This window comes from Abramis brama, assembly GCF_963993115.1.
Source record: "Abramis brama genome assembly, chromosome: 8".
NCBI lineage: Eukaryota > Metazoa > Chordata > Actinopteri > Cypriniformes > Leuciscidae > Abramis > Abramis brama.
The window spans coordinates 15,498,179-15,522,200 of record NC_139970.1 but is presented as its reverse complement, the minus strand read 5'-3'; the positions used below and the strand labels follow the sequence as shown (position 1 = coordinate 15,522,200).

The window sequence follows — 24,022 nt, the reverse complement described above, 5'->3', positions numbered from 1 at the left end:
GTACAGGGTGAACGCAAAGGTCCTAGTACTGAGCCTTGCAGTACACCATACTGAACTTGTGGTTAATATACCTCTTCATTTACTGCTACAAATTGATAACGGCCAAATAAGTATGATTTGAACTATGCTAATGCAATTCCACTAATGGCAACACTTTTTTTTCTTTTTTTTTTTTTCTTTTTTTTTTATTGACTCTCTTAAATTTGGCCTCAGTGAAGAAAAAACAGTGAAGGTGGGAAAGGTTTGGCTGACTCTGTTAATAACTACTTAAGTAGAGGATGCTAGTCCCGCAATGCCTGGAATTTATTTTCCTGGTCTTGGCGATCATCGTGTGGTCTAACAAATGTTCTCTCCATCAACTCTCACGGTCTTGTCTTTGAGAATTTTATCATTTATATCTTAGTTTTGCTCACATTGCGCACAAATCTGATTTGTTTTTTTCAAATCCGATCTTGTTCAGATCTGAGGCTGACTGTCTGTGCTGTCATTTTGCAAGGGATGAAATCTGATCCGTTCATTCAGACAGTGTTTATCTACATCAATTGCTATAGTAATGACATCAGCTCAATGCCAACAGCTGAAAGTATGAAAGAGAAGATGATGAATGGGTTTTTTTTTCCTTGGCACATGTCCATCATGACATATCTGTGCAGTGCTGATATGCATCAGCAATGAAGGAAGTTTTACACATTCATGCATATGTTGTGTTTGAAACTGCTCATTCAGGACCCCTCTGTCATTCACTGCTGAATACATAAGATGAGCCCCATGTTAGTGTGAACAAATTAAGAAAATTACAGTACTGCACCTGTCTGTGGTGTTAGTCACATTGCACCCCTAATTATATAAAAAAAAAAAAAATTATTTGCTTTTGCAAAATATTTGTGTGATTTTTGTCAGGTTTGCAAAAATCTGATTTTATTTTTTATTTTCTTGTGTTTTTTGTTTGTGTATTGCTTTTTGTTTTGTTTATTATTTTGTTTTCCTGAGTCACATATGCCAAAAATATCTGATTTTTCCTGCCTGCCTAAAATGCCTCTAATCTATTCTTTATTTTGATACTGATACATTTTTTCTTCAGCTTTTCTTCTTGGAAGAAAAGAGAAGGCAGTGCCTAGAGGACTTGGCAGCACTCATCCAGAAGATCTACCGTGGCTGGAAGTGCCGCACTCACTTTCTCCTGATGAAGAAGAGCCAGGTGGTGGTCTCCGCCTGGTACCGAAGATTTGCGGTGCGCTTCATTTACTACACTTTTCATAGAAAACATTGATTGTGTTCAATATGATTAATTGTTTCACAGGGATCAGAGGCAGATTTTTTTTATCTCAAGATTGCTGTTGGTTGTTTTTTGATTGTAGCAACAAAAGAAGTACCAGAACATCAGGTGTTCTGCCTTAGTGGTTCAGTCATTCATCCGTGGATGGAAGGTAGGTTTCTGGTACACTGCATGTCATTTCCTTTAGCAAACAAAGGCCACATTCACATTGCAGCTGAATACGGTAGTCAGTCTAATATTTGAGTCCTTAATACGGTTACGTTTACACACAGTTAAGTTATTTAGGGGAGTGACAACCGCATTCCAAGCTCACACCCGTAAATTTTCAGGACTCACAACCGCATTCTCTAAAAAACCTGCGCTGTGTGAATGGAACCGGACTGGACAACTAGTTGTTTGTCACGTCATGCAGTGCAAGAGAGACGCTCTGCGATGAACAAGCACATATCTGCAATGTGTTGCGGGTTTTGTCTGTGGTTTCGCTTTCGGTAACTTACAGCGATGGAGATATGAGCTGTGTATCATCTGAAGGTTTTAGATCCAGTTACTGGAGCTGCTACAGTCAGTTTTGTGTTCTATGCGCATTGCGCAACTCAAATGCTTCGCTCTCCACCCAAATATAAAAACTGCTGTCAGTTAATCAAGATTTGATGGATGACCTTTTCAGTTTTATGGACTTCGCCATCTTTAATATTACTTTTTTCACTGTCACCATGTTTACTGGTAAGAGAATACAGTCTTAATTCCTGTTGCACGTTTACTAGCTAACAGTCAGTATTCAAGATGCTACTGTAAGATGCTGTTTGATCGGGATATTTCGAGATTCACACCTATAAATAAATGCGGTTGTCAATCCCAAAAACTGACAGTGTGAATGTAGCCAACGGGTCTGTCCCCACGATGTAACGGTAGCCCTTCTTTCACAGGCCAGGAAGCTTCTGCGTGAACTGAAACACAAGAAGCGGTGCGAACAGGCCGCCACGACTATTTCAGCTTTCTGGCATGGAACTCAGGTACTGAACTCAGTTTCTCTATGAATAAGGAGGTGAAATGGTAAATTGTGGGATTAGATTTTCAACACCGGAGCTTCTTGCTTCTTTCTTTTTTCTCTCTAGTCCTAATTCACTTCTGCTTTTGATGCGACTTGCTCTTTTCAGTCACTCTTTCCTTGTCATATTTCTGACTTTAACCTTTGCCACCCTATCTCTGCTTCCACGTGGCCCTCCTCGGCCAACATCCGCAGGCTCGCTGGGAACTGCGGCGTCTTAAGGAAGAGGCACGGAATAAACACGCTGTGTCTGTCATTTGGGCAGCTTGGCTTGGAACTAAGGTATTTAACAAGCCTGCCAAATGAAGTCGTGTCCCATCCCGCCTCACCTCACTGTTAATGACATACCTTTTGTTTGCGTGTGACTAACTGTTTCATCATCTTGTTGGTAACGTCTTGTGGGAAACGATGGGGAAATACTAACATATTGTTAATTTGCCGACATTGAGTTGAAACATCTGTACCCAGAAAATGAAAACTGATGAATCCAAGTTGCATGTATGAATCTTATGTTCTTAAAACTAACCCTTTTTTCAACTCCTATATAACCCTTAATAACCCTTTAACAATATTCAAATGTTTTATCACTCCTTTATTTATTTGCATTTTGGAACTTGTGATGTGTTTCTCCTTTCATGTTTTGAAGATTTCAAAACTGTACTGAAAACTCAGAGTTGATTTTGGTTTTAAGAACTTAGGTCTCCTGCAGTTTCTAGTAGCTGTTATCAAGCAATATGTTTTTCAGAAGTGACTGATGTCTGTCCTGGCTGGCCATGTGGTTATTCTCAGTGTCTCTCACTTGTTGCAATAAAAAAAAGACGTGTGCCATATATGCTGATACAGATATAACTATTTACAATAATTTGAGCCCCTAAGGGTTCATTTAGACATTCCAATGTTACATTATTAGAACTGATAAGCAAGAATCAAGAAGTCCAAATACATTACTTCAGTTCAAATACAATGAAAATTTTACTGATTTACAAATCTGATTTAAAACACACTTGTGCCTTTAGCTTCTGTTCTTAACACTTTTCCACCCTCTTTTCCTTCGTTTTCAAACAAACAAACAAAAAAACACCACTCTGGATAGGCTCGAAGAGAACTGCGGCGCTTAAAGCATGAAGCTTGCAGTAAACAGGCCGTGTCTGTCATTTGGGCCTGCTGGCAAGGAACTAAGGTATTCACCACTATGTCTGTGTGGCATCCCGTCATCCACTTAACCCATCTCACACCTGTGTTCATGAGGTGGACCGGATCATGACCCATCTTCCCTGAGCTCATCCCATATGTTGTGCATGCCGATACATTCAGGACCCCACAGCATGAATCATACTTGCACTTTATTGTAGCTCATTGTAAGAAATTAGATGGAATGGCAGAGGATGGGAGCAGAAAGAGTATGGTCAACGGGTATTAGAACCCGTTAGAAACCCGTTAGAATTAGAACGCATAGAACCGAATGCGATATTTTAAGCTTCTTTTCTCTGACTGCCGATGGATTAAAGCTCATCCCGACGGTCACCCTGCAGAGCGGGCCGATTCCCACGAAGCAGGCTTGCATCACAGCCGGATGACCTCTGTCCTTACCAAATGCACCATTTTATTAACTGATTAACTGAAGTGAGTCTGGACACCTTATGTTTGGTCATATCTCACAATATCCAGTGAATTTCTGCAGCAGGGATCCGTACATTTTGTCGCAAGGTTTTTACTATAGTTATAATAGATTTATGGTTTTCTGAAAATACAAGGTCAGTTTTTTTCACCCCATCATTATTTTCTTTTTTACTTTTTACTTGCTTTACTAATATTTTATGGCTGTCAAAGTTACTCTGCCAAATTATATTATATAAAAAATTCAAAAACGTCAAAAGTATCAAATGTATCAAAAGCTAAAACTCATTTTTAATTTATTTTAGTTGTGTCCTTTTGCCCAGTTTTAATTTTTTATTTAGTTAAAATGTTTCTTTTATCATTTTTAGTGTCCATTAATAATAATTAATAACCATGGTCAATAAATTGACGCTTTACTTTTATTTGGTTTAAAACTATACAGTAACCAAAATCCACAAATAGTCTCATGTTTATGCTAGTGTCACAATGGACCTAACAGCATTAGTAATTCTCCCTCACTAAGGAATTTTGCATATCCTGATTCTTTGATTCATGGTTATTAAAAAAGAAATATGATTTGATGAATTGCAAAACCTTTGATAAACCAGTGATTATCAATTTAAAGTAACAACTATAATATGCACGTTTTGGAGCCCATCTGCTCTGCGAACGAGTGCTACGATGTGTCATTACTGCAATGCTTTATAATTGATGTTCTTGCATGCAGTGTCACCGTCTTTATTTGTGATAAGAGGAACGTTCTGATTAAGATAGGCTTGTCTAATAGATGAGAAAAGTATTCTCATTCCATCCACAATCCCATGTGAACTTCTCTTTGCATGTTGGAATCACAGTCCACTGCTGTTCTCCCAGTCAATCTGAGTGCCTTCTTGAGGTTGATGTGGCTTGTTTTATTGTGTGTTTGTGTGGTGTGCGCCTTAAGAGAGCAGTTGCACTCTTGCTTTCTTTTTTATTGCTCTTTTTCCCCTTGTTCTCGCTCATGTTTAGTTAACCCCATGAAAATAAATGTGCTCTCCACAGGAAAACCTCAACAATGTCCATCTGTCTTAACCAACAGCAAACACAGAATGTGTTTACCAGCTGGTAATGGGGTGCAGTTTTGTGTGGCGTGGACCTGGTGTTATGCTGCCTCTTTGCGCTTTGCTTTTTTCAATTGATTCCCTCCTTTCTGCATTCATGCCCCTCTCCCTCTTTCACAGGCACGTAGAGAGCTGAAGCGCTTGAAGGAGGAAGCCAGGCGTAAGCACGCCATCGCTGTCATTTGGGCCTACTGGTTGGGACTTAAGGTATCTTCCAACCATCGGTACTTGCCAGGCGTTGAAATGAGTGGGAAGCGTGCACATAACCAGCCATCTAAGTGTCCTTAACCAGCTGCTCTGCTATGTACTAACAATATAATCTAACCTCATAGTTCAGTTCCACAGGTCCATTAGCATCTAAGTCAGTGACACATGTCACTGATGTCATAAGCGAGGATGAAGTGCTAAAAAACATGTCACGAGGCTTTAGATACTGCATGTGTCTCCAGAAAGCAGAATCAAATATGTTTTCATAATCCATGGCTTTAGAAAAGCTTCCTCTGGGCAAAATAGCTGTTAGCATGAGTCCTACGGAGGCTGCCTGATACTGATGATACTGCGGTCTCTGTCAGGGGCTGTTCCAAGGTCAGTGGGTGTTCGGGGTTTACCGCAAACATCTGCCGACGTGTATGGGCCGTTCTTTGAAATATTGGAATTGATAAAACGGATAGTTCTTGTCCTGGATGCTAATTTGTCAGTATAGCGTTTTAGTTGTGCTGAAATAATTGTTTAAGTAGCAGCTATGATGTAAAATGCCTGCTTAACTGTGATATCAACTATTATTACACGGCTCTGTGGAATTGATTCTGATTGGTCAATTGCACCATCCAGCGGTATGTTATGTAAAGTATAATGTACATCCAGCCGGTTGTTATATCAGAATAAACCCCCGACAGGGTGATGAGGACCCCGACTCGAAACGAAGCCGTGTGATAACAGATAACGTAGGCTCAGCCGGCTCACTGAAGTCTACACGCTTAAGTCTGTAAGCTATACGCTTGCTAGGAACGTTTTTTCTTTGTGGAAGTTTTGCATTTGGTGAGCTAATTAAATATGTATACAGTTATTTAATTATGCCATCCAGTATCATGGACTCACAGAAACGCAGCTGCTGCCATTTTGTGACTATTCTTTTGTACACTGAAGATACAAACAGGTACGATTTTAAAACGGTTTAATCTGAAATCATTATCTCTTATCTCCATAATTATTTATGTGACGAAATGCTGTGTAATAAGTGGTATGACTGCATACCGTATCTCTTAAATGTTTGAAATTGAGCAACTAGCAACTGCTCTGCTCTCCTCCGCTTCGCATCGGGGTCCTCATCACCCTGTAGGGGGTTTATTCTGAGAGAATCACCGGCTGTATGTACATTATCCCTTATTACCTCTCAGAGAGACTATAACTTCTTTCTGAAAGATGATAGGCACTTAATGAATGCGTTTAACAAAAATGCTTTCGTAAAAATCTGTGTCCTTCATACAGTACATGGCCATTCAATCAACCATTAACATTAAATATGTTTGTGTTAAACGGTTTTATTTAATTATTTTTTTGCTCTCAAATAGCAATTTCTACCCGATAAAATATTTTGAGTTTGTTACAAAATGTCTGTGTATATATACATTTATTTATTTAAATATGGAGGGAAACTGACCAAAGCAGACCAAAACACAGTTTTTGCAGGACAGGCCATTATGACGTATTTAAATGATCTGTCACTTGTAAAATGATCTACAGGTTACGCCCGGCTTTATCCCAATAGTTGGGCTTGCGAGATGACATCTGAATAACAGAGCAGAATGGCATGAATTTATCATTGACAGAAATGAGTAGACATGAAAACTTTGCCCCAGTAGCTCAACCATAGGACAGCCATGTTTTCTGTCTGTTGCTGTGTGCCTGTCCTCTCTGCTGTCTGCTGTCTGCATGCTGCTCCTAATATACTGTTGGCTTTTACAGACATTACAGGCCTTTCTTGTGTTTTGCCTCCATTTGTTTAGTTTTTTTGTGTGTGTTTTGTTTTTTAACTTGCTGTCATTACTGGTTTTGTTTTGTGTCTGGGTTTTAGGGGTGATATCAAACTTTTCAAGTTCTGTGATATAATTGTTGTGTACAAAAGGATGACTGTGAATCTCTCCTGCTTTCACAGCATCCGTTCTCTCATCTTTGCTTTCCAGTGTGCTGCTCTTTAGGTGTAAAGACCCTGCTTGTCACGCACCACTTGTCTGAACTGATAGTGTCCTGTCCCATCCCTGCTGTCATTACAAGACTGCCAATACAAAGAAGTGACTATTTAAACCCACCTTTTCACAGGTCCGTCGGGAATACAGAAAGTTCTTCAGAGCTAATGCTGGCAAGAAGATCTATGACTTCACCATCCAGAGAATTGTAAGTGACTTAAGTAGCTGATTTAATCAGTACTTTTTGCTAGTCACCTAATTATCCAGAAAAGTAGTCTTACTTGTTGGCGGGCCAATGTTTACCTTATGATTTGCCACAAACTGTGTAGTATCAGGTCTTTATAAAGACTATGTTCTCCATCAAAGAACCATTGGACTTGCCAGAAATAATAAAGCTAGAGTTCTCCTGCTTGATTATTTTCACTTTCATTCCATGTATATATTTGGCTGTAACCAACTATATCAAGCTAATAACAGCAGAAAGAGGAATTCTTTGCCTGCTGAGTCCATGTATAGAACGAGTGCAAATTAAGTCTTGTCTTCACATTTAGTTGACTTCACGTGACCCAATGCAGTGCAAGAAATACATTTTAAAACTAGTTGGTGCTACCCCAGGAAATGATTTCCTAGATGTTCTCCATTTAATCATTTTTCAGAGAAGAAAGAAAATACTCCCTGGTACACTGATGTAAGTTTTTATCTACAGATGCAGAAGTACTTCCTTGGCTTGAAGAAGACGATGCCTTCCATGTCACCGATTGATAAGAGCTGGCCAGCTCGGCCCTATGGTTTCCTGGACGGGACACACAAGGAGCTCAGGAGGGTTTTCCATCTGTGGAGGGTCTGTGTCATTATACAACTCTGTATATCTAAAATGAACTGATAAGACCTTTGTCATGTCTGAATTTAAATTAATAATAATCTAACAAGGATGGGGGAAGACGTTTTATGTTGTGGGTGCTGTGCTTCACATTTGAATAAGAAACAACATCGAGTCTATAAAACGTGTCAAAACTCCTCAAAGCACAACAAGAGTATCATTTGAGAACATTCATTTAAACCGTATACACACCAAGACATTGTTGACATTATTAGCCGCGTTTCCACTGTCGGGCCAGGGCCGGGCCATGCTAGTGCGTGCCAGGGCCAGTCGCGTTTCCACTGTCACTTCCGGGGCTTACTCGGGGCCAACGGCCGTCGAATACCTTGGGCCAAAGCGGGCCAGCTCGGGCTAGAGGAGTGGTTACCAACAGAGGCGGAGTTTACCGTCGGGAGACGGCAGCGCCGGATGATTCTGTCAGCATTAAAGACTTTTAAAATAATTTAACTCGCGTTCATGTTTGAATGCCTTCTGTTTGTGATGCAAAAGACTATGCGCGCTAACCATTACCATAGTAAACATAGTAAACGCTTGAAGATACGCATAGTAAAAAAACATAGTGAACGCTTGAAGAAATCAGACCAATCATAAAGGCTATCACAGTCATGTTTTTATTTTATCTGTCAGTAGCCTACGTCTCGTCTCTTTATACCGGACTATCATAAAATAAAGCAACTTTTTTTTCGGGAGTTTCCTCTGTTTCTCTGACTGACAGGGCCGTGCACAGGGGGGTGGCCCGGTGGCTAGAGCCACTGCCCCTCTGCCCTCATCGACTGAGGTGCCTCTCTTCCCCATCCCCACCGCTCCGCTCAAAGCATTCCGCTGATTCCGCTAATCCGCTCCAGGTTTTCCCGCTCGCTCCGCAGCATCACTCACAGTATACGACAGTTCACGAAAGCTGTCGCATTAACAGGTAGGCTATGCAAGACAGTGGTTGAATCTGCGAAATTAGTCATTTGTTTTTGTTGTATTTATGTCGGTAATGTTTTGCTCTTGGTCTTCTGGCTTCTGGCTCTTTCTTTGATTTATATCAACCAGGGCTGGACTGGCCATCGGGCATACCGCGCACTTTCCCGGTGGGCCGACGTGCTTTTTGGGCCGATACATCTCATACTTATACATTATTTTTATTATTAGGCTTATTATTTTTTCTTTTTCTTTTTAACGGCCTATAAAATTTGTACATCGGCGGCCCATTCGTTTTGTTTTGCTTAATTGGCGGTGCCGGGTTTGTGCCAGTGTAATGCATTGGTCAGAAAAAGTCAGCGTTAGGTTTTTTTTTTTTCTTCTGACAGACCAGCCCATGAAACACGTAGATCAGCGGTTACTTTCTTGATTGACACTGGGCTGGGCCAATCACATCTTTAAACGAGTGAGCGAGAGTGCAGCAGTGTCAGTGTGTATCTGTCAAAATAGTCAGCAAGATGGAAAAGAAACGCAAGGAATGTGCAGAAAAACAGCTTGAAAAAATGGAAACAGGCCCTTGAAGCAGACACTGTAAAATGTGTCAAAATATACACTACCGTTCAAAAGTTTAGGGTCAGTAAGATTTTTTAATGTTTTTAAAAGAAGTAGCCTATCTTCTGCTCACCAAGGCTGCATTATTTGATAAAAAAAAAAAACAGTAATATTGTGAAATATTATGACAATTTAAAATGTTTTCTATTTTAATATATTTTAAATTGTAATTTATTCCTGTGATCAAAGCTGAATGTTCAGCATCATTACTCCAGTCTTCAGTGTCACATGATCCTTCAGAAATCATTTTAATATGATGATTTGATGCTCAAGAAAAATTCATTATTATTATCAATGTTGAAAACAGTTGTGTACATTTTTTTTTTTCAAAATTCTTTGATAAATAGAAAGTTCAAAAGAACAGCATTACTGTATATTCACATAGAAAACAGCTGTATTAAATTGGAATAATATTTCAGAATATTACTGTTTTTGTTTGCATTTTTAATCAAATAAATGCAGCCTTGGTGAGCAGAAGATAATTCTTTTAAAAACATTAAAAATCTTACTGACCCCAAACTTTTGAACGGTAGTGTATATTTTCTGACCTTCATCAGCTCCAGTGGCAGATGATGATAGTGAGGAGGATCAGGAGACAGATGAGAGAGTGTAGAGCCTGCGGTAAGCAGAACTACTTTCAAAACACTTAGGCTATGTCATGAGTGTAGGAACCCATAACCCAGTTACAGATTATTTAGCACATCTGCATAGTTGACGATTACCGCAATTCACTAGAAATTTAATGAGAGGTGTTTGTAAACCATGTTTTCCGCCAAAATAAAAGCTTGATGCAGTTTGCGTCAAAATAAAATATCATGTGCTTATCTCTTTCAAGTATAGAAATTGGTACAAAACTAATTATGAAAGTTTCCTTTATTGTTTTACTAAATATGGCTATTACTGTCATTTAATTAATATTATAACTATTATTATGTAGTAGGTGTAATGTAGACACTGTAACTAAAAGAGGTTTGAATATTTCTTTGTTTAATTTGCACACTGAATATGGGTTGGAGCTTTTAATTTTGAACTCTCAAAGTGCACCAGATTGATGAATTTAACATTAAAATGCACAAAATTTTCTTACGGGGGGGGCATACCCCCAAGGACAGAGGTCCCACCACAGTTTTACCAAAAATCCTGTGAGAAACACTGGTATTGCTATGCCAGTGCAGCTTATAGCTTGTTTTAGGATTCATCACTGTATTAATAAATGTCAAATTTTTTACTTATTTCATCTGTTAACTCTCATATACTCACTCATTACATGGCATTAGTGGTTTTAAGGAATTGGAGTTGGTATGCATATATTTAAGGGCGTGCAAAGATGGGTGCTGTTTATGATCATATAGTGGGCCAGTGTGGGCCAAAATGCCAGGGCCGATTTTTTTTATTTATTTTTTTTTTTTTCAGTCCAGCCCTGTGCACAACATATCCACGTTCTTAGAATTAGCTGCTTGTCTAATCAAATTATTGTACTCTTGATCAGATCTAATACAAATAACTAAATTTTGCCACACTAGTGTGCCAACCAACCCCCCCCCCCCCCCCCCCCCCTTTTTAATATTGCCCCTTTTTTGGTTTAGGCCACTGCCCCTTAAAATGTCTGTGCACGGCCCTGCTGACTGAAAATATCTGTATGGGAATCGAGAGAGTGCTAAAGCTCCTCAGGTCGTATTTTTGGTGGCATATATTTGTAGAAATTATCATTCTTTCTAAATGTGATGTAATAATATGTCCTGTAACTACCAGATAAACAGAAAGCGACGCGACTGAAGAAGTAAGTGTGTCCTCTTTCTTTTGTGAAATAGACCTAACGGTAATTTATTTCCGAGTAACTAATGTGCAATTTTGACATAAATTAATTCATTATGATCAATGTATCACTTTTTATTGTAAACCTGTGGTAAAACACTGATGCTTGGGTTTTAAATATTCAAGTAAACAAAAAAATGCCAGCAAACGGCCGCTTTTATCATGTTTGTTTTCAGCGCTGTTTCCAGTGATTTCTGATTAGTTTTCTGATAAAACTTCCATTTGTTGGTGAAATGATGGGTTAGTGTGACGTTGTTCCAGAGAGGCGTGTTACGGGCGTGTTTTAGTGAAGCGCTGTGGAGCCCGTGGCTATTAGCCCGGCACGGCCCGTTTAAAAGCCCTGGCTCGCACTGGCCCAACAGTGGAAACGCGGCTATTGATACTGCTTGCAATCGTAATGCATTGGACATATATTAAGCCTTTAAATAAAAGGGTTATTGAGCTGTTTACATATTGTCATATACAATAAATAAAAATGAACACAAAAAGGCCTACCTACCTTACACAACACAAAAGGTGGACTTGCGCTCAGGTGTATAGCAGACTAGTTATTTCTACGCACACTGCAACGGTCAAAATATGATGTCAGACTCCGATTGTACGTTTTAAAAAACATAATTCAGCATATAAATAACACTTCTTTTTTTATAGCCTACTAATTTATTACAAAAATTTTATTGCTAAATATAAATAAATTTATTGCTAAAACTTAATAAATGTAAATGAACAAAAATTTGCATTGTTTACAATCCTGTGAAAACAGGTGCTGCAGCACCTCCCCTGTAATCTAACCATGTATCCTCATGGTGTCCTTCTATTAGTGTAAGAAATACCGCAGCCAGTTCACAGAAGAAAAGAAGGCTACCTATGAGGAAAAGCTTGCAGCTAGTGAACTCTTCAAAGATAAAAAGGCCTTGTATCCTAGCAGGTAGGGAAAAAACAGTTCACCTATGTTCCTTTGTGTAATTTACCTACTGAAAACGTGTATCTGCAGTGTTGCAATGACAGATGTCCTGTGCTTTACAGTGTGGGGCAGCCTTTCAAAGGAGACTATGTGGAGATAACCAAAAACCCAAAGTACCAGAAGCTAAACAGCTTGGCAGAGGATAAAGTTCTTCTTGCAGATGTGGTCAGTAAAATCAACCGTGCCAATGGCAAGGTGAGTACAAGTAGCCCTGTGCCAATAGAATTAACCTTATAACGGGACTGATCAATCAAATCGCAGTGCTGATAAGCCTTATCTTTTATTTCTCTGTCTGTGGCATACAGACCCTTTTTTGCCAAATTCCAGTCATTATGGTAAAAAGGCATTATGGTACATGCAATTTAGATACTAGGTATCCAGAGAATCTAGTGAATAAAGTGGTTTGTTCCGGTCGCAAAACCAGTAAGTAATCTTGAAAAATTCATGCGTTGGATCACTCTACAAATTTTCAATGATTGTGCAAATGTAGAGATGTTTCGCTTTTGGACGAAGGAAAGGAATCGTAGAATACTGTATGGTGGATGTTTTTTTAGAAAACTATCACTTGTTCTTTGACATTGACTTTCATTTTACACTTCCATAGTTTGTTTTCTCCATTAAATATAAAGTCTACATGCACACAGCCAAAATTAAAAACACACACAAAAAAAAACCCTCATTTTTACCTGTTTGCATCTGCAGAAAGTGTCTGTTACACTTTTTTTGTGTGTAAATGTCTATATTAAAAACTTGTCAACTGTCTGACTTCAATATTTGGGTAAATTTTCCCCTTTTAATTTCACTATGAATTAATTTATTCCTAAAATCATCAGATACATCAGCAAGCCTGCTGACTTGCGACATCATTTAGTTTGACAGACATTAAGTACCAACCCTTAAACTTTTTTTCAAATTTGTTTAAACTGTCTTTATATACCAATACATAATTAAAATGTAAGTGCTCTGAAAAAGAGAGTTTAAAAATCGAGTGACTGTAGACCTTTTAATCTGCAATAAACACAGCTCATTATTTCCATCCGGGACGAAACAATTGATTGGTTTGGGCGACTGTCACTCACTCTCGCAACCAAGGCTACCACCACTGTTGCTAGATCTGCCCATATGCGCGCGCACCCGTTTGATTTGAGGGGAGTGCAAGAGAGGCGCGGAACCTACGAAGAGTAAAATTCGTATTTTTTTCGTAATTAATTCATAAAATTAATTATGAATTAATTTTTCGTAATTAATTCATAAAATTGAATTAATTTATTCCTAAAATCATCAGATACATTCATAAAATTGAATTAATTTATTCCTAAAATCATCAGATACATCAGCAAGCCTGCTGACTTGCAACATCATTTAGTTTGACAGACATTAAGTACCAACCCTTAAACTTTTTTTCAAATTTGTTTAAACTGTCTTTATATACCAATACATAATTAAAATGTAAGTGCTCTGAAAAAGAGAGTTTAAAAATCGAACGAAGAGTAAAATTCGTATTTTTTTCGTAATTAATTCATAAAATTAATTATGAATTAATTTTTCGTAATTAATTCATAAAATTGAATTAATTTATTCCTAAAATCATCAGATACATTCATAAAATTGAATTAATTTATTCCTAAAATCATCAGATACATCAGCAAGCCTGCTGACTTGCAACATCATTTAGTTTGACAGACATTAAGTACCAACCCTTAAACTTTTTTTCAAATTTGTTTAAACTGTCTTTATATACCAATACATAATTAAAATGTAAGTGCTCTGAAAAAGAGAGTTTAAAAATCGAGTGACTGTAGACCTTTTAATCTGCAATAAACACAGCTCATTATTTCCATCCGGGACGAAACAATTGATTGGTTTGGGCGACTGTCACTCACTCTCGCAACCAAGGCTACCACCACTGTTGCTAGATCTGCCCATATGCGCGCGCACCCGTTTGATTTGAGGGGAGTGCAAGAGAGGCGCGGAACCTACGAAGAGTAAAATTATGGCAGAGAAAAAGAGCATTAAAAATTCAAAGCACCTGCATATGCAGTCAGCGAAGGCAAACAAGGCAAAAACTACTTCCTCGGACCCTGGTTGCCCGCACTCTTGAACGACCTCCTCTGCTTCGCCCTCGACCCCGGACCTGTCCTTGAACCGACGATGCGGTACTTGTCACCGGAGTGTAACGTTAGTCCTCATCAGAGTCAACAATGTTTTCATCATGTAAACTCTTACATGCAAATCACCGTATATGTTATGACTCTTACACGAAATTCACCTTCATCACAGTTTAACTGATGGTAATGGAAAAACGTGTATCAATGCAACCTGTTTTTAGCTTTGCCTTATAAATATAGCTCGTTACCTATAGCCTAAATATAGCTTGTTACCGAATCAAACAAAATATATTTTAAACTTTACCAGTATCGATATGCTAGCTTGATAGTGAGTACTAAAAGCCATCTTATTTGTTTATATTTATAGTGATAAAGTTAGGTATTTTATTACATGTGATTCTGACATGATGTCACTGCATGCACTGCGCTCCTTCCTCTGCACTCGTCTCAGGTAAATAAATGCGTCTTCCTGAGCCTGAGCATTTGGCGTCGCGCGTTCGTGTGTTTTGGGGGCGTGGCTTTGGAAGGAGCCCAGAAGGGAGGGGTGGAGTGAATGGAAATAATTAGATGTGTTTACAACAGTCGTGAGAGGTCTACAGACACTCGATTTTTATACTCTCTTTTTCAGAGTACTTATATTTTATTTATGTATTGGTATATAAAGACAGTTTAAACAAATTTGGAATGGTTTTTTTTTTAGAAAAATCCTACCTACCCTACCTTTAAAAGGCTATCATGGGGTCATTTTCATCCTTTTTGTCTAAACTTGACATTTAAAGTCTACTGATTTACTTTTTAGGGAGCTCCAAGAATATTCCTCCTGACCAAGAAGAGTTTGGTTCTTGCGGATCAGAAGACAGGCCAGGTGAAGGCCAGCGTTCCCCTGCTAGACCTCAGCAGTGTGTCTGTGAGCACACAGAACGATGGCTTTTTCGCCCTTAAGCTCAAAGAGGTACGGCATACAATAACTCATCTCACACAAGGCAGTCAGGAACACTACTGACCATGCTCTCTCTTTAGGGTGCTGTGTCTGCAGCCAAAGGTGACTTCCTGCTGAGCAGCGACCGACTGATTGAGATTATCACCAAACTTCATCGCACCGGTGCAGGTTCAGCTGACAGGAACCAGATCAAGATCGATATTTCAGATGAGTAAGTGTCCAACATTTCTGTGCATGTTGTTTCCTTAGTATGTTCTTGTAGCATAAGTTTTCTCTCTCTCTCTCTTTCAGGTTCTTAGTGCAGTTCAAACAGGACAAAGTGTGTGTAAAATTCATCCAGGGTACACCAAAGAACGGCAACGGTGTCGCCTGCAAGCGTAAAAACAACCGTCTTCTGGAAGTGTCCGTTCCGTCACCATAAGGAGGGATCAGCTCGGTCATCTCTGAGATTCTTCACCCTCCCCCAATCCCGTAATCATTGTGCAATTATGTTGATCCTGTCATTGTCATTTCTGATTCTATAGTCAAATCAGCAGTTCTAAAGATTTTACTGCTTCCCTGTTTATAATGGTTGGGTGGAAGTCCGTTGTTCTCTCGTCCTAATTCTTGGGACTTTAATTAAAATAACAATAAAAACCATTATGATTACAACTAGATGCTTTCTGGCCGACATTGGCTGAAGATTTGCTTGGTGAATCTCACCTCGTGCTTTGCTCAACTCATTTTAGTTGTCATACTCTGGGTGAAACTATGTAAATGGAGATGCTGAAAGGTTTTTGCTGAGTTCATAGAAAGAGGCTGAAAAGCTACAAAATGTATGATTGCACTTTTTCACTGGGGTGGTGGTCAGGAAAGACTGACTGGTTGGCTGATGTGTTCTATTCTCATTTTGTTTCTCTAGTGCTGAACAGTAATTTATTAGAAAAATACTCATCTGACGTTTGCCAAATGATAAGGCATTTTGCGATCTAAAATCTTGTGCCATTTAGCTGTTCCTCCCTGGAGAAAGGCATTATCTTGTAGACGTTATAGTGCGGACACTTTCTTATTTATAAGCCAAATAATGATTCATTTTCATGACAAATGCCAAACAATATCATTTGAATCCTGCTCTTTAACATGTATTATGTTTATCAATGCTTACTTCATTCTTTTCATACATTAAATTAGGGTGTTATCATGAAAACCACTTCCCCACAATTTTAACGTGTCACTGAAATGCGGCGTATTATTCCTGCGTTGTTCGTATATGTGTTCATGCAGTTCATCGTTTGATTTCACAGGGCCTAAAGACCGTCCACAGCCTGCATTTATAATGATGCTTGAAAGATCTCCCCTAAAAACTAGACAACAATTATGCATATGTGGAAATGCCTCCATGCAGCAGGAAGACTTGGTTCTCACATCTGGGATTACTTAGACCGGTTAAGACCTTTTGTGAGTGCTTGTTTCAGAAGGCCTCATAGAAGAACGTTAATAACCGGAACGCTAGAGCCCTGGCCGGTACGATCTTTGTGAAGTCCGCTTCAGTGTGTTACTTAAAGCTGCATTTCCATGAGCAGTAGAACTTGTATGTAAGGAAGGAGGCTAATTATAGTAGGTGGTATTGTCTTATAACTGTATTGGCAAAATCTATATGCTTTTTTGCCACTGGAATGTGGGCTGCATCATTTTATTTTTGGCTTGATCACATCTACTAATAATAAAAAAAATTTCTTAAGGTGTGACCCACATGTTTTTTTGTTGTTGTTTTTGAGTGCAAGCAGCAATGCATTCTTTGGATGCAAAGCAAACAGTGCACTCTCCTCAAGTATACGCCATTTACAAAGATTGTGGATTATACTTTTTTTCAGTCGTATTTAATGTGATATTTTCTCGCAGTTTTAGTGGACTTTTTGTACTCCTAAACTTCTGAAGACAAGGCCCACCAATGTAACTAACTCTGCTTCTGCTTCAGTTATACTTTTTGATGTGTTTTTGTCATTTTACAGTAAAAGCATTAATAGAGTTTAGGGGAAGGGATTATCTTCCTCTTCACTACAGGACAATTGTGGAAGCTGAATTACTTTATGATGTAAAATTCTGCATTGTGTCTGTCTTTCATGCAGTAAACTCTGGGTTCTTTTCCTCCTCTTCCATGTCTGAAGTTTGAACTGAAAGAGGAAATATTTGTTGTATGCATTTTTGTGTGCCTAAATGTAACCTGTTCTGAAACAAAACATGGAAGTGTTTCATTAACTACTAAGTGTAATAAATGACAAGTAATCTTTTTTTTTTCTTTTTTTTTTTGTAAATTAAAGCAATAAATAAATGACTTTGGATAATCAGTGTGGTTTGTTTTGATAATTGAGTATTGTGAACTTATATGATTGAGTCATAATTTTGGATGTGGTAAACATTTTTATTTTCTTTATAAATCAGCTGTTCATACAATTTAGCTTAATTATTATATGTAAAATATCTATATTAGAAAACAACTAAAAAAGCTGAATGCACCCCGGGCCCATACTAGCAGTATTAAAAGTAGTAACCATATAATACAGTATATATGGGTTGGGCAAGAGTTTGAAAATGTGTTTATTGCTTTTCATTAAATTAGTTTAAATGGAAGGTAATTTATTGTGGGCAATTATGTCCATTTATTCTCTGATATTTCTTGGTGTTCAGTACTGTCAGTATTTACATCTATCATACAGTTTAATTTTACCATGAAGCACCACAGTGTTTAATTTGTTTATGGGAAATTTGTACAACAACATTTTTTTTACATTTTTAATTTCATTAAATGCTATTTAACTTTAATTTTCCTTTTTTTATATACCAATTCCCTTTTTTATTTCTCTAATACATTTGCATTATCTTTATCTTACTCTTACTGAAACTAAAATTTCAAAACCTTGAACACTTTAATAATTTCCCTAAACTATAAACACTATTCCCCTGTTTTGACTCATGAGTCAGATTTGTTGAACTGTGGATCGAGAGAGATGTGATGGAGGATGAGGAAGAAGAGCAGTATTGAAGAAGGAGGACAGGGAAGGGCAAGAGACAAGCCGGCATGATGACTCCGATCTTCAATCAGATGGAACTGGATAATATTCTGATTGTTCCAATGCAATCTGACTTCTGACCTATAATGCTGCTTGAATCATAATCATACACTGTTCGTTCACTGGCCAGAGGAGAACTGGCCCCCCGACTGAGCCTGGTTTCTCCCGAGGTTTTTTTTCTCCATCCTGCCACCTGTTTTGGTTTTTGAGTTTTGGTTCCTTGCCACTGTCGCCTTTTTCACCTTTTTCCACCTTTGTTGTCATTGGCTTTTGGCTTGCTTATTTGGGGACATTAAATTTAACATTTAATTTAATTTTCAACAATAATATTGATCTTCCATTATATGAGAACTGAACTGAGCAGGACGATGATATCACATTTTTCTCCAGAGCGGCTATATATATATAAGAGCTAAACTATGAACTATGAAACAATGGACTAAATAACTTTTTTACAACAAAAATGAAACATCACAGAACTTACTTAAGTTGGACTGTGATGCTTTTTTCTTCTGGAAACAAACTTTGTTGCATTATTTTCCTTTTATCTCGGTAAAGCTGCGGTGAAACAATCTGTATTGTAAAAAGCGCTATATAAATAAATGTGACTTGACTTGACAAGCAGTCTCGGGTGAAATTCGTGCCACTCAAGTTGACCATGTCCTTGTCCATGGTATGACTATTAGGGAGGCTGGGCTACAAGTACAGCCAAATTTGAGTCACTTCACCGTCGCCTCGATCATAAGAACTTTCAGGGAGGAAAACCGGTAGCTGTACTTCACTGCTCTCTACTGTAACTTTTGAGTGCTGTACTTTGTGCTGTTACAACTCATACATGTAATGTAGCTGTTGCACTAATCTGCAAAACATGGTTTCTCCTATCACTGTTGCTGATGACTCTACCTCTCATTCCAACCAGAGGATCCGACGGTAGCTGATACGAGCGTATCTCAGCCTGCCTGACAGACATTTCTTGCTGGATGAAGGACCACCACCTTCAACTAAACCTTGCGAAGACAGAGCTGCTTGTGTTCCCGGCCAACTCAACACTTCATCACAACTCGTCATCCATAACTCCATCAAGGTCAGCCAGGAACCTTGAAGTTGTGATTGATGATCAATTGAACTTCACAAATCACATTGCTAGAACTGCCCGGTCCTGCAGATTTGCCTTAGGAGGATCATTAGGAGGATCAGGCCCTTCCTATCAGAGCATGCTACACAACTCCTTGTCCAAGCACTTGTTCTATCCAGAATGGACTTTTGTAATGCTCTCCTGGCTGGTCTTCCAGCTTGCACTGTCAAATCTCTGCAACTGATCCCGAATGCTGCAGCAAGAGTGGTCTTTAATGAGCGAAGAGAGTACACGTTACTCCTCTCCTCACAAAATTGCAGTGGTTGCCAGTTGATGCTCGCATCAAATTTAAGGCACTGATGCTTGCCTACAGAACTACCACTGGCTCTGCTCCCTTTTACCTAAACTCATTACTCCAGACTTGCGTTCTGCATGTGAACGTCGCCTTGTGGTGAAAGAGGCAAAAAAATCACTTTCACAGACCATTTACCATTTCCAAGAAACGACTAAAGACACATCTTTTCCAGCAACACTTGATCCATTAATATGACCACTTTCTATTCTCTTCTCTTTCTCTACTCTATTTCAAATTTATTTTTATTTATTTTTTACATTTACTGCGTTCGACTAAACTGGGAAAGGTCTGTGACCACTACATATTGTTGTCCTATTGTTAGTTTAACTGCTTCTATGGCTCTCCTCGCTTTGGTAAGTCGCTTTGGATAAAAGCGTCTGCTAAATTTCCTAAAGTTTCTGAATGCTTCCATTTTGTAAAAAAGGATGTGTTACAGTAATCAGTACTTCAATTTTTTTAGGACACAAAGACGATGAAATGGAAGAAGCCTACTAGACATTTCAGTTTGATGCGTGTCAGGGGTGGATCAGGCATGCTAGAGGATTTTACACCCGATGCCTGGCTAGGACCAATAAAGCCTGTGATGTTGATGAGATTCTCTGGCCTGTCCCAGACCAAAGACAGAATGCTGGGGCAAAATCATTTTTGTTGTTGTTTGGTGTATCGTACTGTACAGTACATTAAGAATAAATGTGCAAATGTAGAAATTTGTTGTGTCTTTTGTTGTGTTCATCATGTGAAAAGGTTTTTTGAGGGGGAGAACCACAAGCAACATAACTTACGAAATCAAACTACGAATTGTTTTGAATTTATCTCAACAGTGTGTAAGACTATGTTGTACGGAGTGTGTTTTTGAGGGCTTGTGTGTCATTTCTGAGGGCAAAGTTTGTTTTTTCAGCAAGATTGCATGGTTTTGAGTGGAAAGCTTAATTTTGACCTGAAAATAGGAAGTTTAGGGAAATGGGTGAGAAATTATGGATTTGTGTTTAGAGTTTTGAGAAAAGGATGCAACATTTCAAGAAATGTGTTTAAGCAATCGAGAAAAACTAATACAAATCCAATCAATTCAAACTCAGGTATTCAGTTTACAAGGCATTCTCAAAGCAATTCTGAAAGGTACTAGACCCTGCCAAACTGACTAACATCACTGGATCATTTCTATCTGGGACTGGATTTCCAACTTGTTGTAGTAATAGTGTAAGAGTAGGCTATAGATTTTCAACCATTTAATCCATCAGAAACCTCATTACACCAATATAAGAGGTTAAAACCCCTAGGAAATGTATTTTCTATAGACACCTCTTTTAGTACAAAAGTATATATAACCAAGCGAGAGAAAGATTTTTCTTTCATTTTGCCTGTCTGCAGCTCAGCCCAGATGTTTTCCATCACATCTGGAGAGTTGTCCCGGGTTGAATTCCGTGGCTTGAAGAGACTGCTGGTGGCAGGTCTCTGTGGAGCAGGCCTTGACAGATTGTAGATGTAGTGTTTAAAAATAGCAACCAACTGCAGAGCTGCCCTCCCAGGGTTCCCACCATTGTGCAGTCTGGGAACAGTTGAGGCGAAACCCCCTGACATAGACCATCCCATAGACACACCCAACGAGTTTGTTAGCTCAGCCCCTAAAAATCCTGCGATTGAATTGTGCTCTATTATGTTCATTCAAAACACATTAGACCTGGGCAGTATTGTCTTTTTTTGTTTGTTTTTTGTTTTTTGTAGTCAGCAATGTTTCAGGTAAGAGTAGCCCCAAAAAGTCCACACTACAGCCGTCTGGTCATCAGGTGGGGACAACCAGGAAGACTGGCACTGTGGTATAACCGCTCTCATAGTCCACCCATAGTACATACCCTGATTACACCTACAACAACTGATGATAGTCATTGCGCTATTTACATGACTAATCCCACCTATGTTCTGTAGCTTCAACTGAAATGTTTGTGAATAAAAAAAGCATGTGTCTCTGCTTCATAATCTTAAACTACCATATCAATATGAACTGCGCAGGCCTCTGACGCCATCTTGTGGACAAATTACACAACTGTTGATTCAGACCAGATATACTATTTTATTTTTTAAAGTTTGTTTAGACTTTTTGTAAAAGCATATTTTCTATGAACATGGGTATTCTCAGTGGAATATGTGGCACTAGAAAAATCAGTCATGATTTTGCGCTGAAAACTTTGTGGAACTTCACCACGGTCTTACGGAACAAAAATATATTTCCATATATTTATGATCAATATGGTGTAAATATACTGAAATATATGAAATAATATATTGCATTAATATATTGTCTTATATTAGAGAAATGCAGGGTATGATCTGATGGGTATTTATTGCTGATTTCATAATCATTATTGAATATCTCAGATAACAGGTCTCATCCCAAGGTGTATTACAAAGGTTTTGTTAGATCATAAAGTTATAACAAGAGATCAAATGCCGTTGTGGAAGTCAGATACTTTTTTTTTAAAACACTTTGTGCACAAAGCATTTAGAATCACTGCCCTGATTAGTCACACACAGACATCAGGAATCAGCATATGAATGCTTCATGCTGCAATGCATGCCAGGAACCATGGATGAGTTTTTTAACTATGGTAGCTCCCAGAATGCATAGCAGAATGAAAAATGTCACCGTTGTTGAGATTCATATGCTGATTCTTGATGTCTGTGTGTGACTAAATATTATAGAAGTTCAAAATGTTTTGTGCACAATGTGTTTAAATAAAATATTGTGTAACAACAACAACAAAGTTTTGTCTTTTGTTATAGTTTTGTATTGTATATCGTAACACACAGTTACAGCAGACAGAGAAAAAGTGAAGCTAAAACGTCAAGAGCCCAACTAAAGCAAACACTGATCCACATAATGGTGACTGCTAAATGTTATTATTTTCAATAAATCATCAACATCTAAACCTCTATTTATGCTCAAGAACTTCTGTAGATGCATGTAATTCTGGTTAGTAATAAGTGAAGCTGGTAATGCTGTTTTTGTTGTTCTCTCCTCTGCTGAGATCTTGAGAGATCTGTTAGTGTTTAATGTTTTGTTGAAATTTAAAGGGTTTAAAGAGAACACTGTTGTCTGAGTTTTATGGGTCACGATTGTGCTGAAGAGTAGAGCCTGTGGTTCAGTCCAGGAGAAGACCAAGAAACATGATATGCATGTTGCTTTATTTAAAATGCAGAAATCTATTGCAGTCATTTCTATTAACTTAATGTAGATGTTTATATATATATATATATTTGTTCTGTTGAGTTTCTGTTTAATAAAAACAATTTAATGTGGAAACTTACAACTTTGAGTAAAACATCTAATTTAAGACAATCATTTTCCATGTTTTCTAAGTAAAACACTCAACTAATTATATTTTACAGTGTTAATATATTGTAAATATTTTTTTCAATATATGAAAAGTGCAGATTCCATATGTATTATTCAAGATATTGTAATATATAATACATTATATTAACACAATATATTATTTAATATATTTTTTACACCATATAATATATTGATCATAAATATATGGAAATATATTTTTGTTCCATAAGGGCATTTACACAACTGTGCACTGAAACATTTGTAGTTGTTGTCTAACCAGGTGGTTAATAATAGAGGAATATATATTGTTTGGGATGTCTTATAGGTATAAGACATCCAAAACAAAAAAAAGACATCCATTCAACGTCTTAGCTGTAAAGATCAGTCATCCATAAATTTTCAATCACTTATTTTTTAAGTTACTCTCAATGTCATTTGGTCGAAAATAAAACATCTAAAACTTACAATCTTCATGACAGCAGGACTTTGTGGTAGGCTAAATGTTGGAAACTCTTAACCTGCACTAGGTTGTACAGAGATTGCTGCTGTTGTTTTCATTTACTCGTTACTATTAACCATGACATTATTATTTAATATTGACGAACTGTGTATCATTAGAACAATCAGAATAACAAATGGAAAGATCTATGGCACACGAGATCTATGTTATTATTACTTCCTTGGCATTTTCACATAAGCTAGAGTATTGTAACATGTCAGTAATATTACAATGTAACAACAGTCATCATCGATCCTAAC

At 38.0% G+C, this 24,022-nt stretch overlaps 1 protein-coding gene across 4 annotated transcripts in view; it reads left to right on the top strand.

Moving 5' to 3' along the window:
• myo1b (myosin IB) overlaps positions 1-17,776 on the top strand; it is a 100,309-nt gene extending 82,533 nt beyond the window's left edge. Inside the window, exons 20-32 of one of the 4 annotated variants that reach the window (XM_084122780.1) lie at positions 1,082-1,231; positions 1,359-1,427; positions 2,203-2,289; positions 2,520-2,606; positions 3,418-3,504; positions 5,162-5,248; positions 7,361-7,435; positions 7,934-8,068; positions 12,262-12,368; positions 12,467-12,599; positions 15,312-15,464; positions 15,533-15,663; positions 15,744-17,776. In XM_084122780.1, coding sequence (XP_083978906.1) covers positions 1,082-1,231; positions 1,359-1,427; positions 2,203-2,289; positions 2,520-2,606; positions 3,418-3,504; positions 5,162-5,248; positions 7,361-7,435; positions 7,934-8,068; positions 12,262-12,368; positions 12,467-12,599; positions 15,312-15,464; positions 15,533-15,663; positions 15,744-15,873 — 1,431 coding nt within the window. In that variant the 3' untranslated portion in view covers positions 15,874-17,776. The remainder of the gene's footprint in view (positions 1-1,081; positions 1,232-1,358; positions 1,428-2,202; positions 2,290-2,519; positions 2,607-3,417; positions 3,505-5,161; positions 5,249-7,360; positions 7,436-7,933; positions 8,069-12,261; positions 12,369-12,466; positions 12,600-15,311; positions 15,465-15,532; positions 15,664-15,743) is intronic. The other 3 variants (XM_084122781.1, XM_084122782.1, XM_084122783.1) reach the window with 3 other exon arrangements.
• The last annotated feature ends 6,246 nt before the right edge of the window (positions 17,777-24,022 follow it).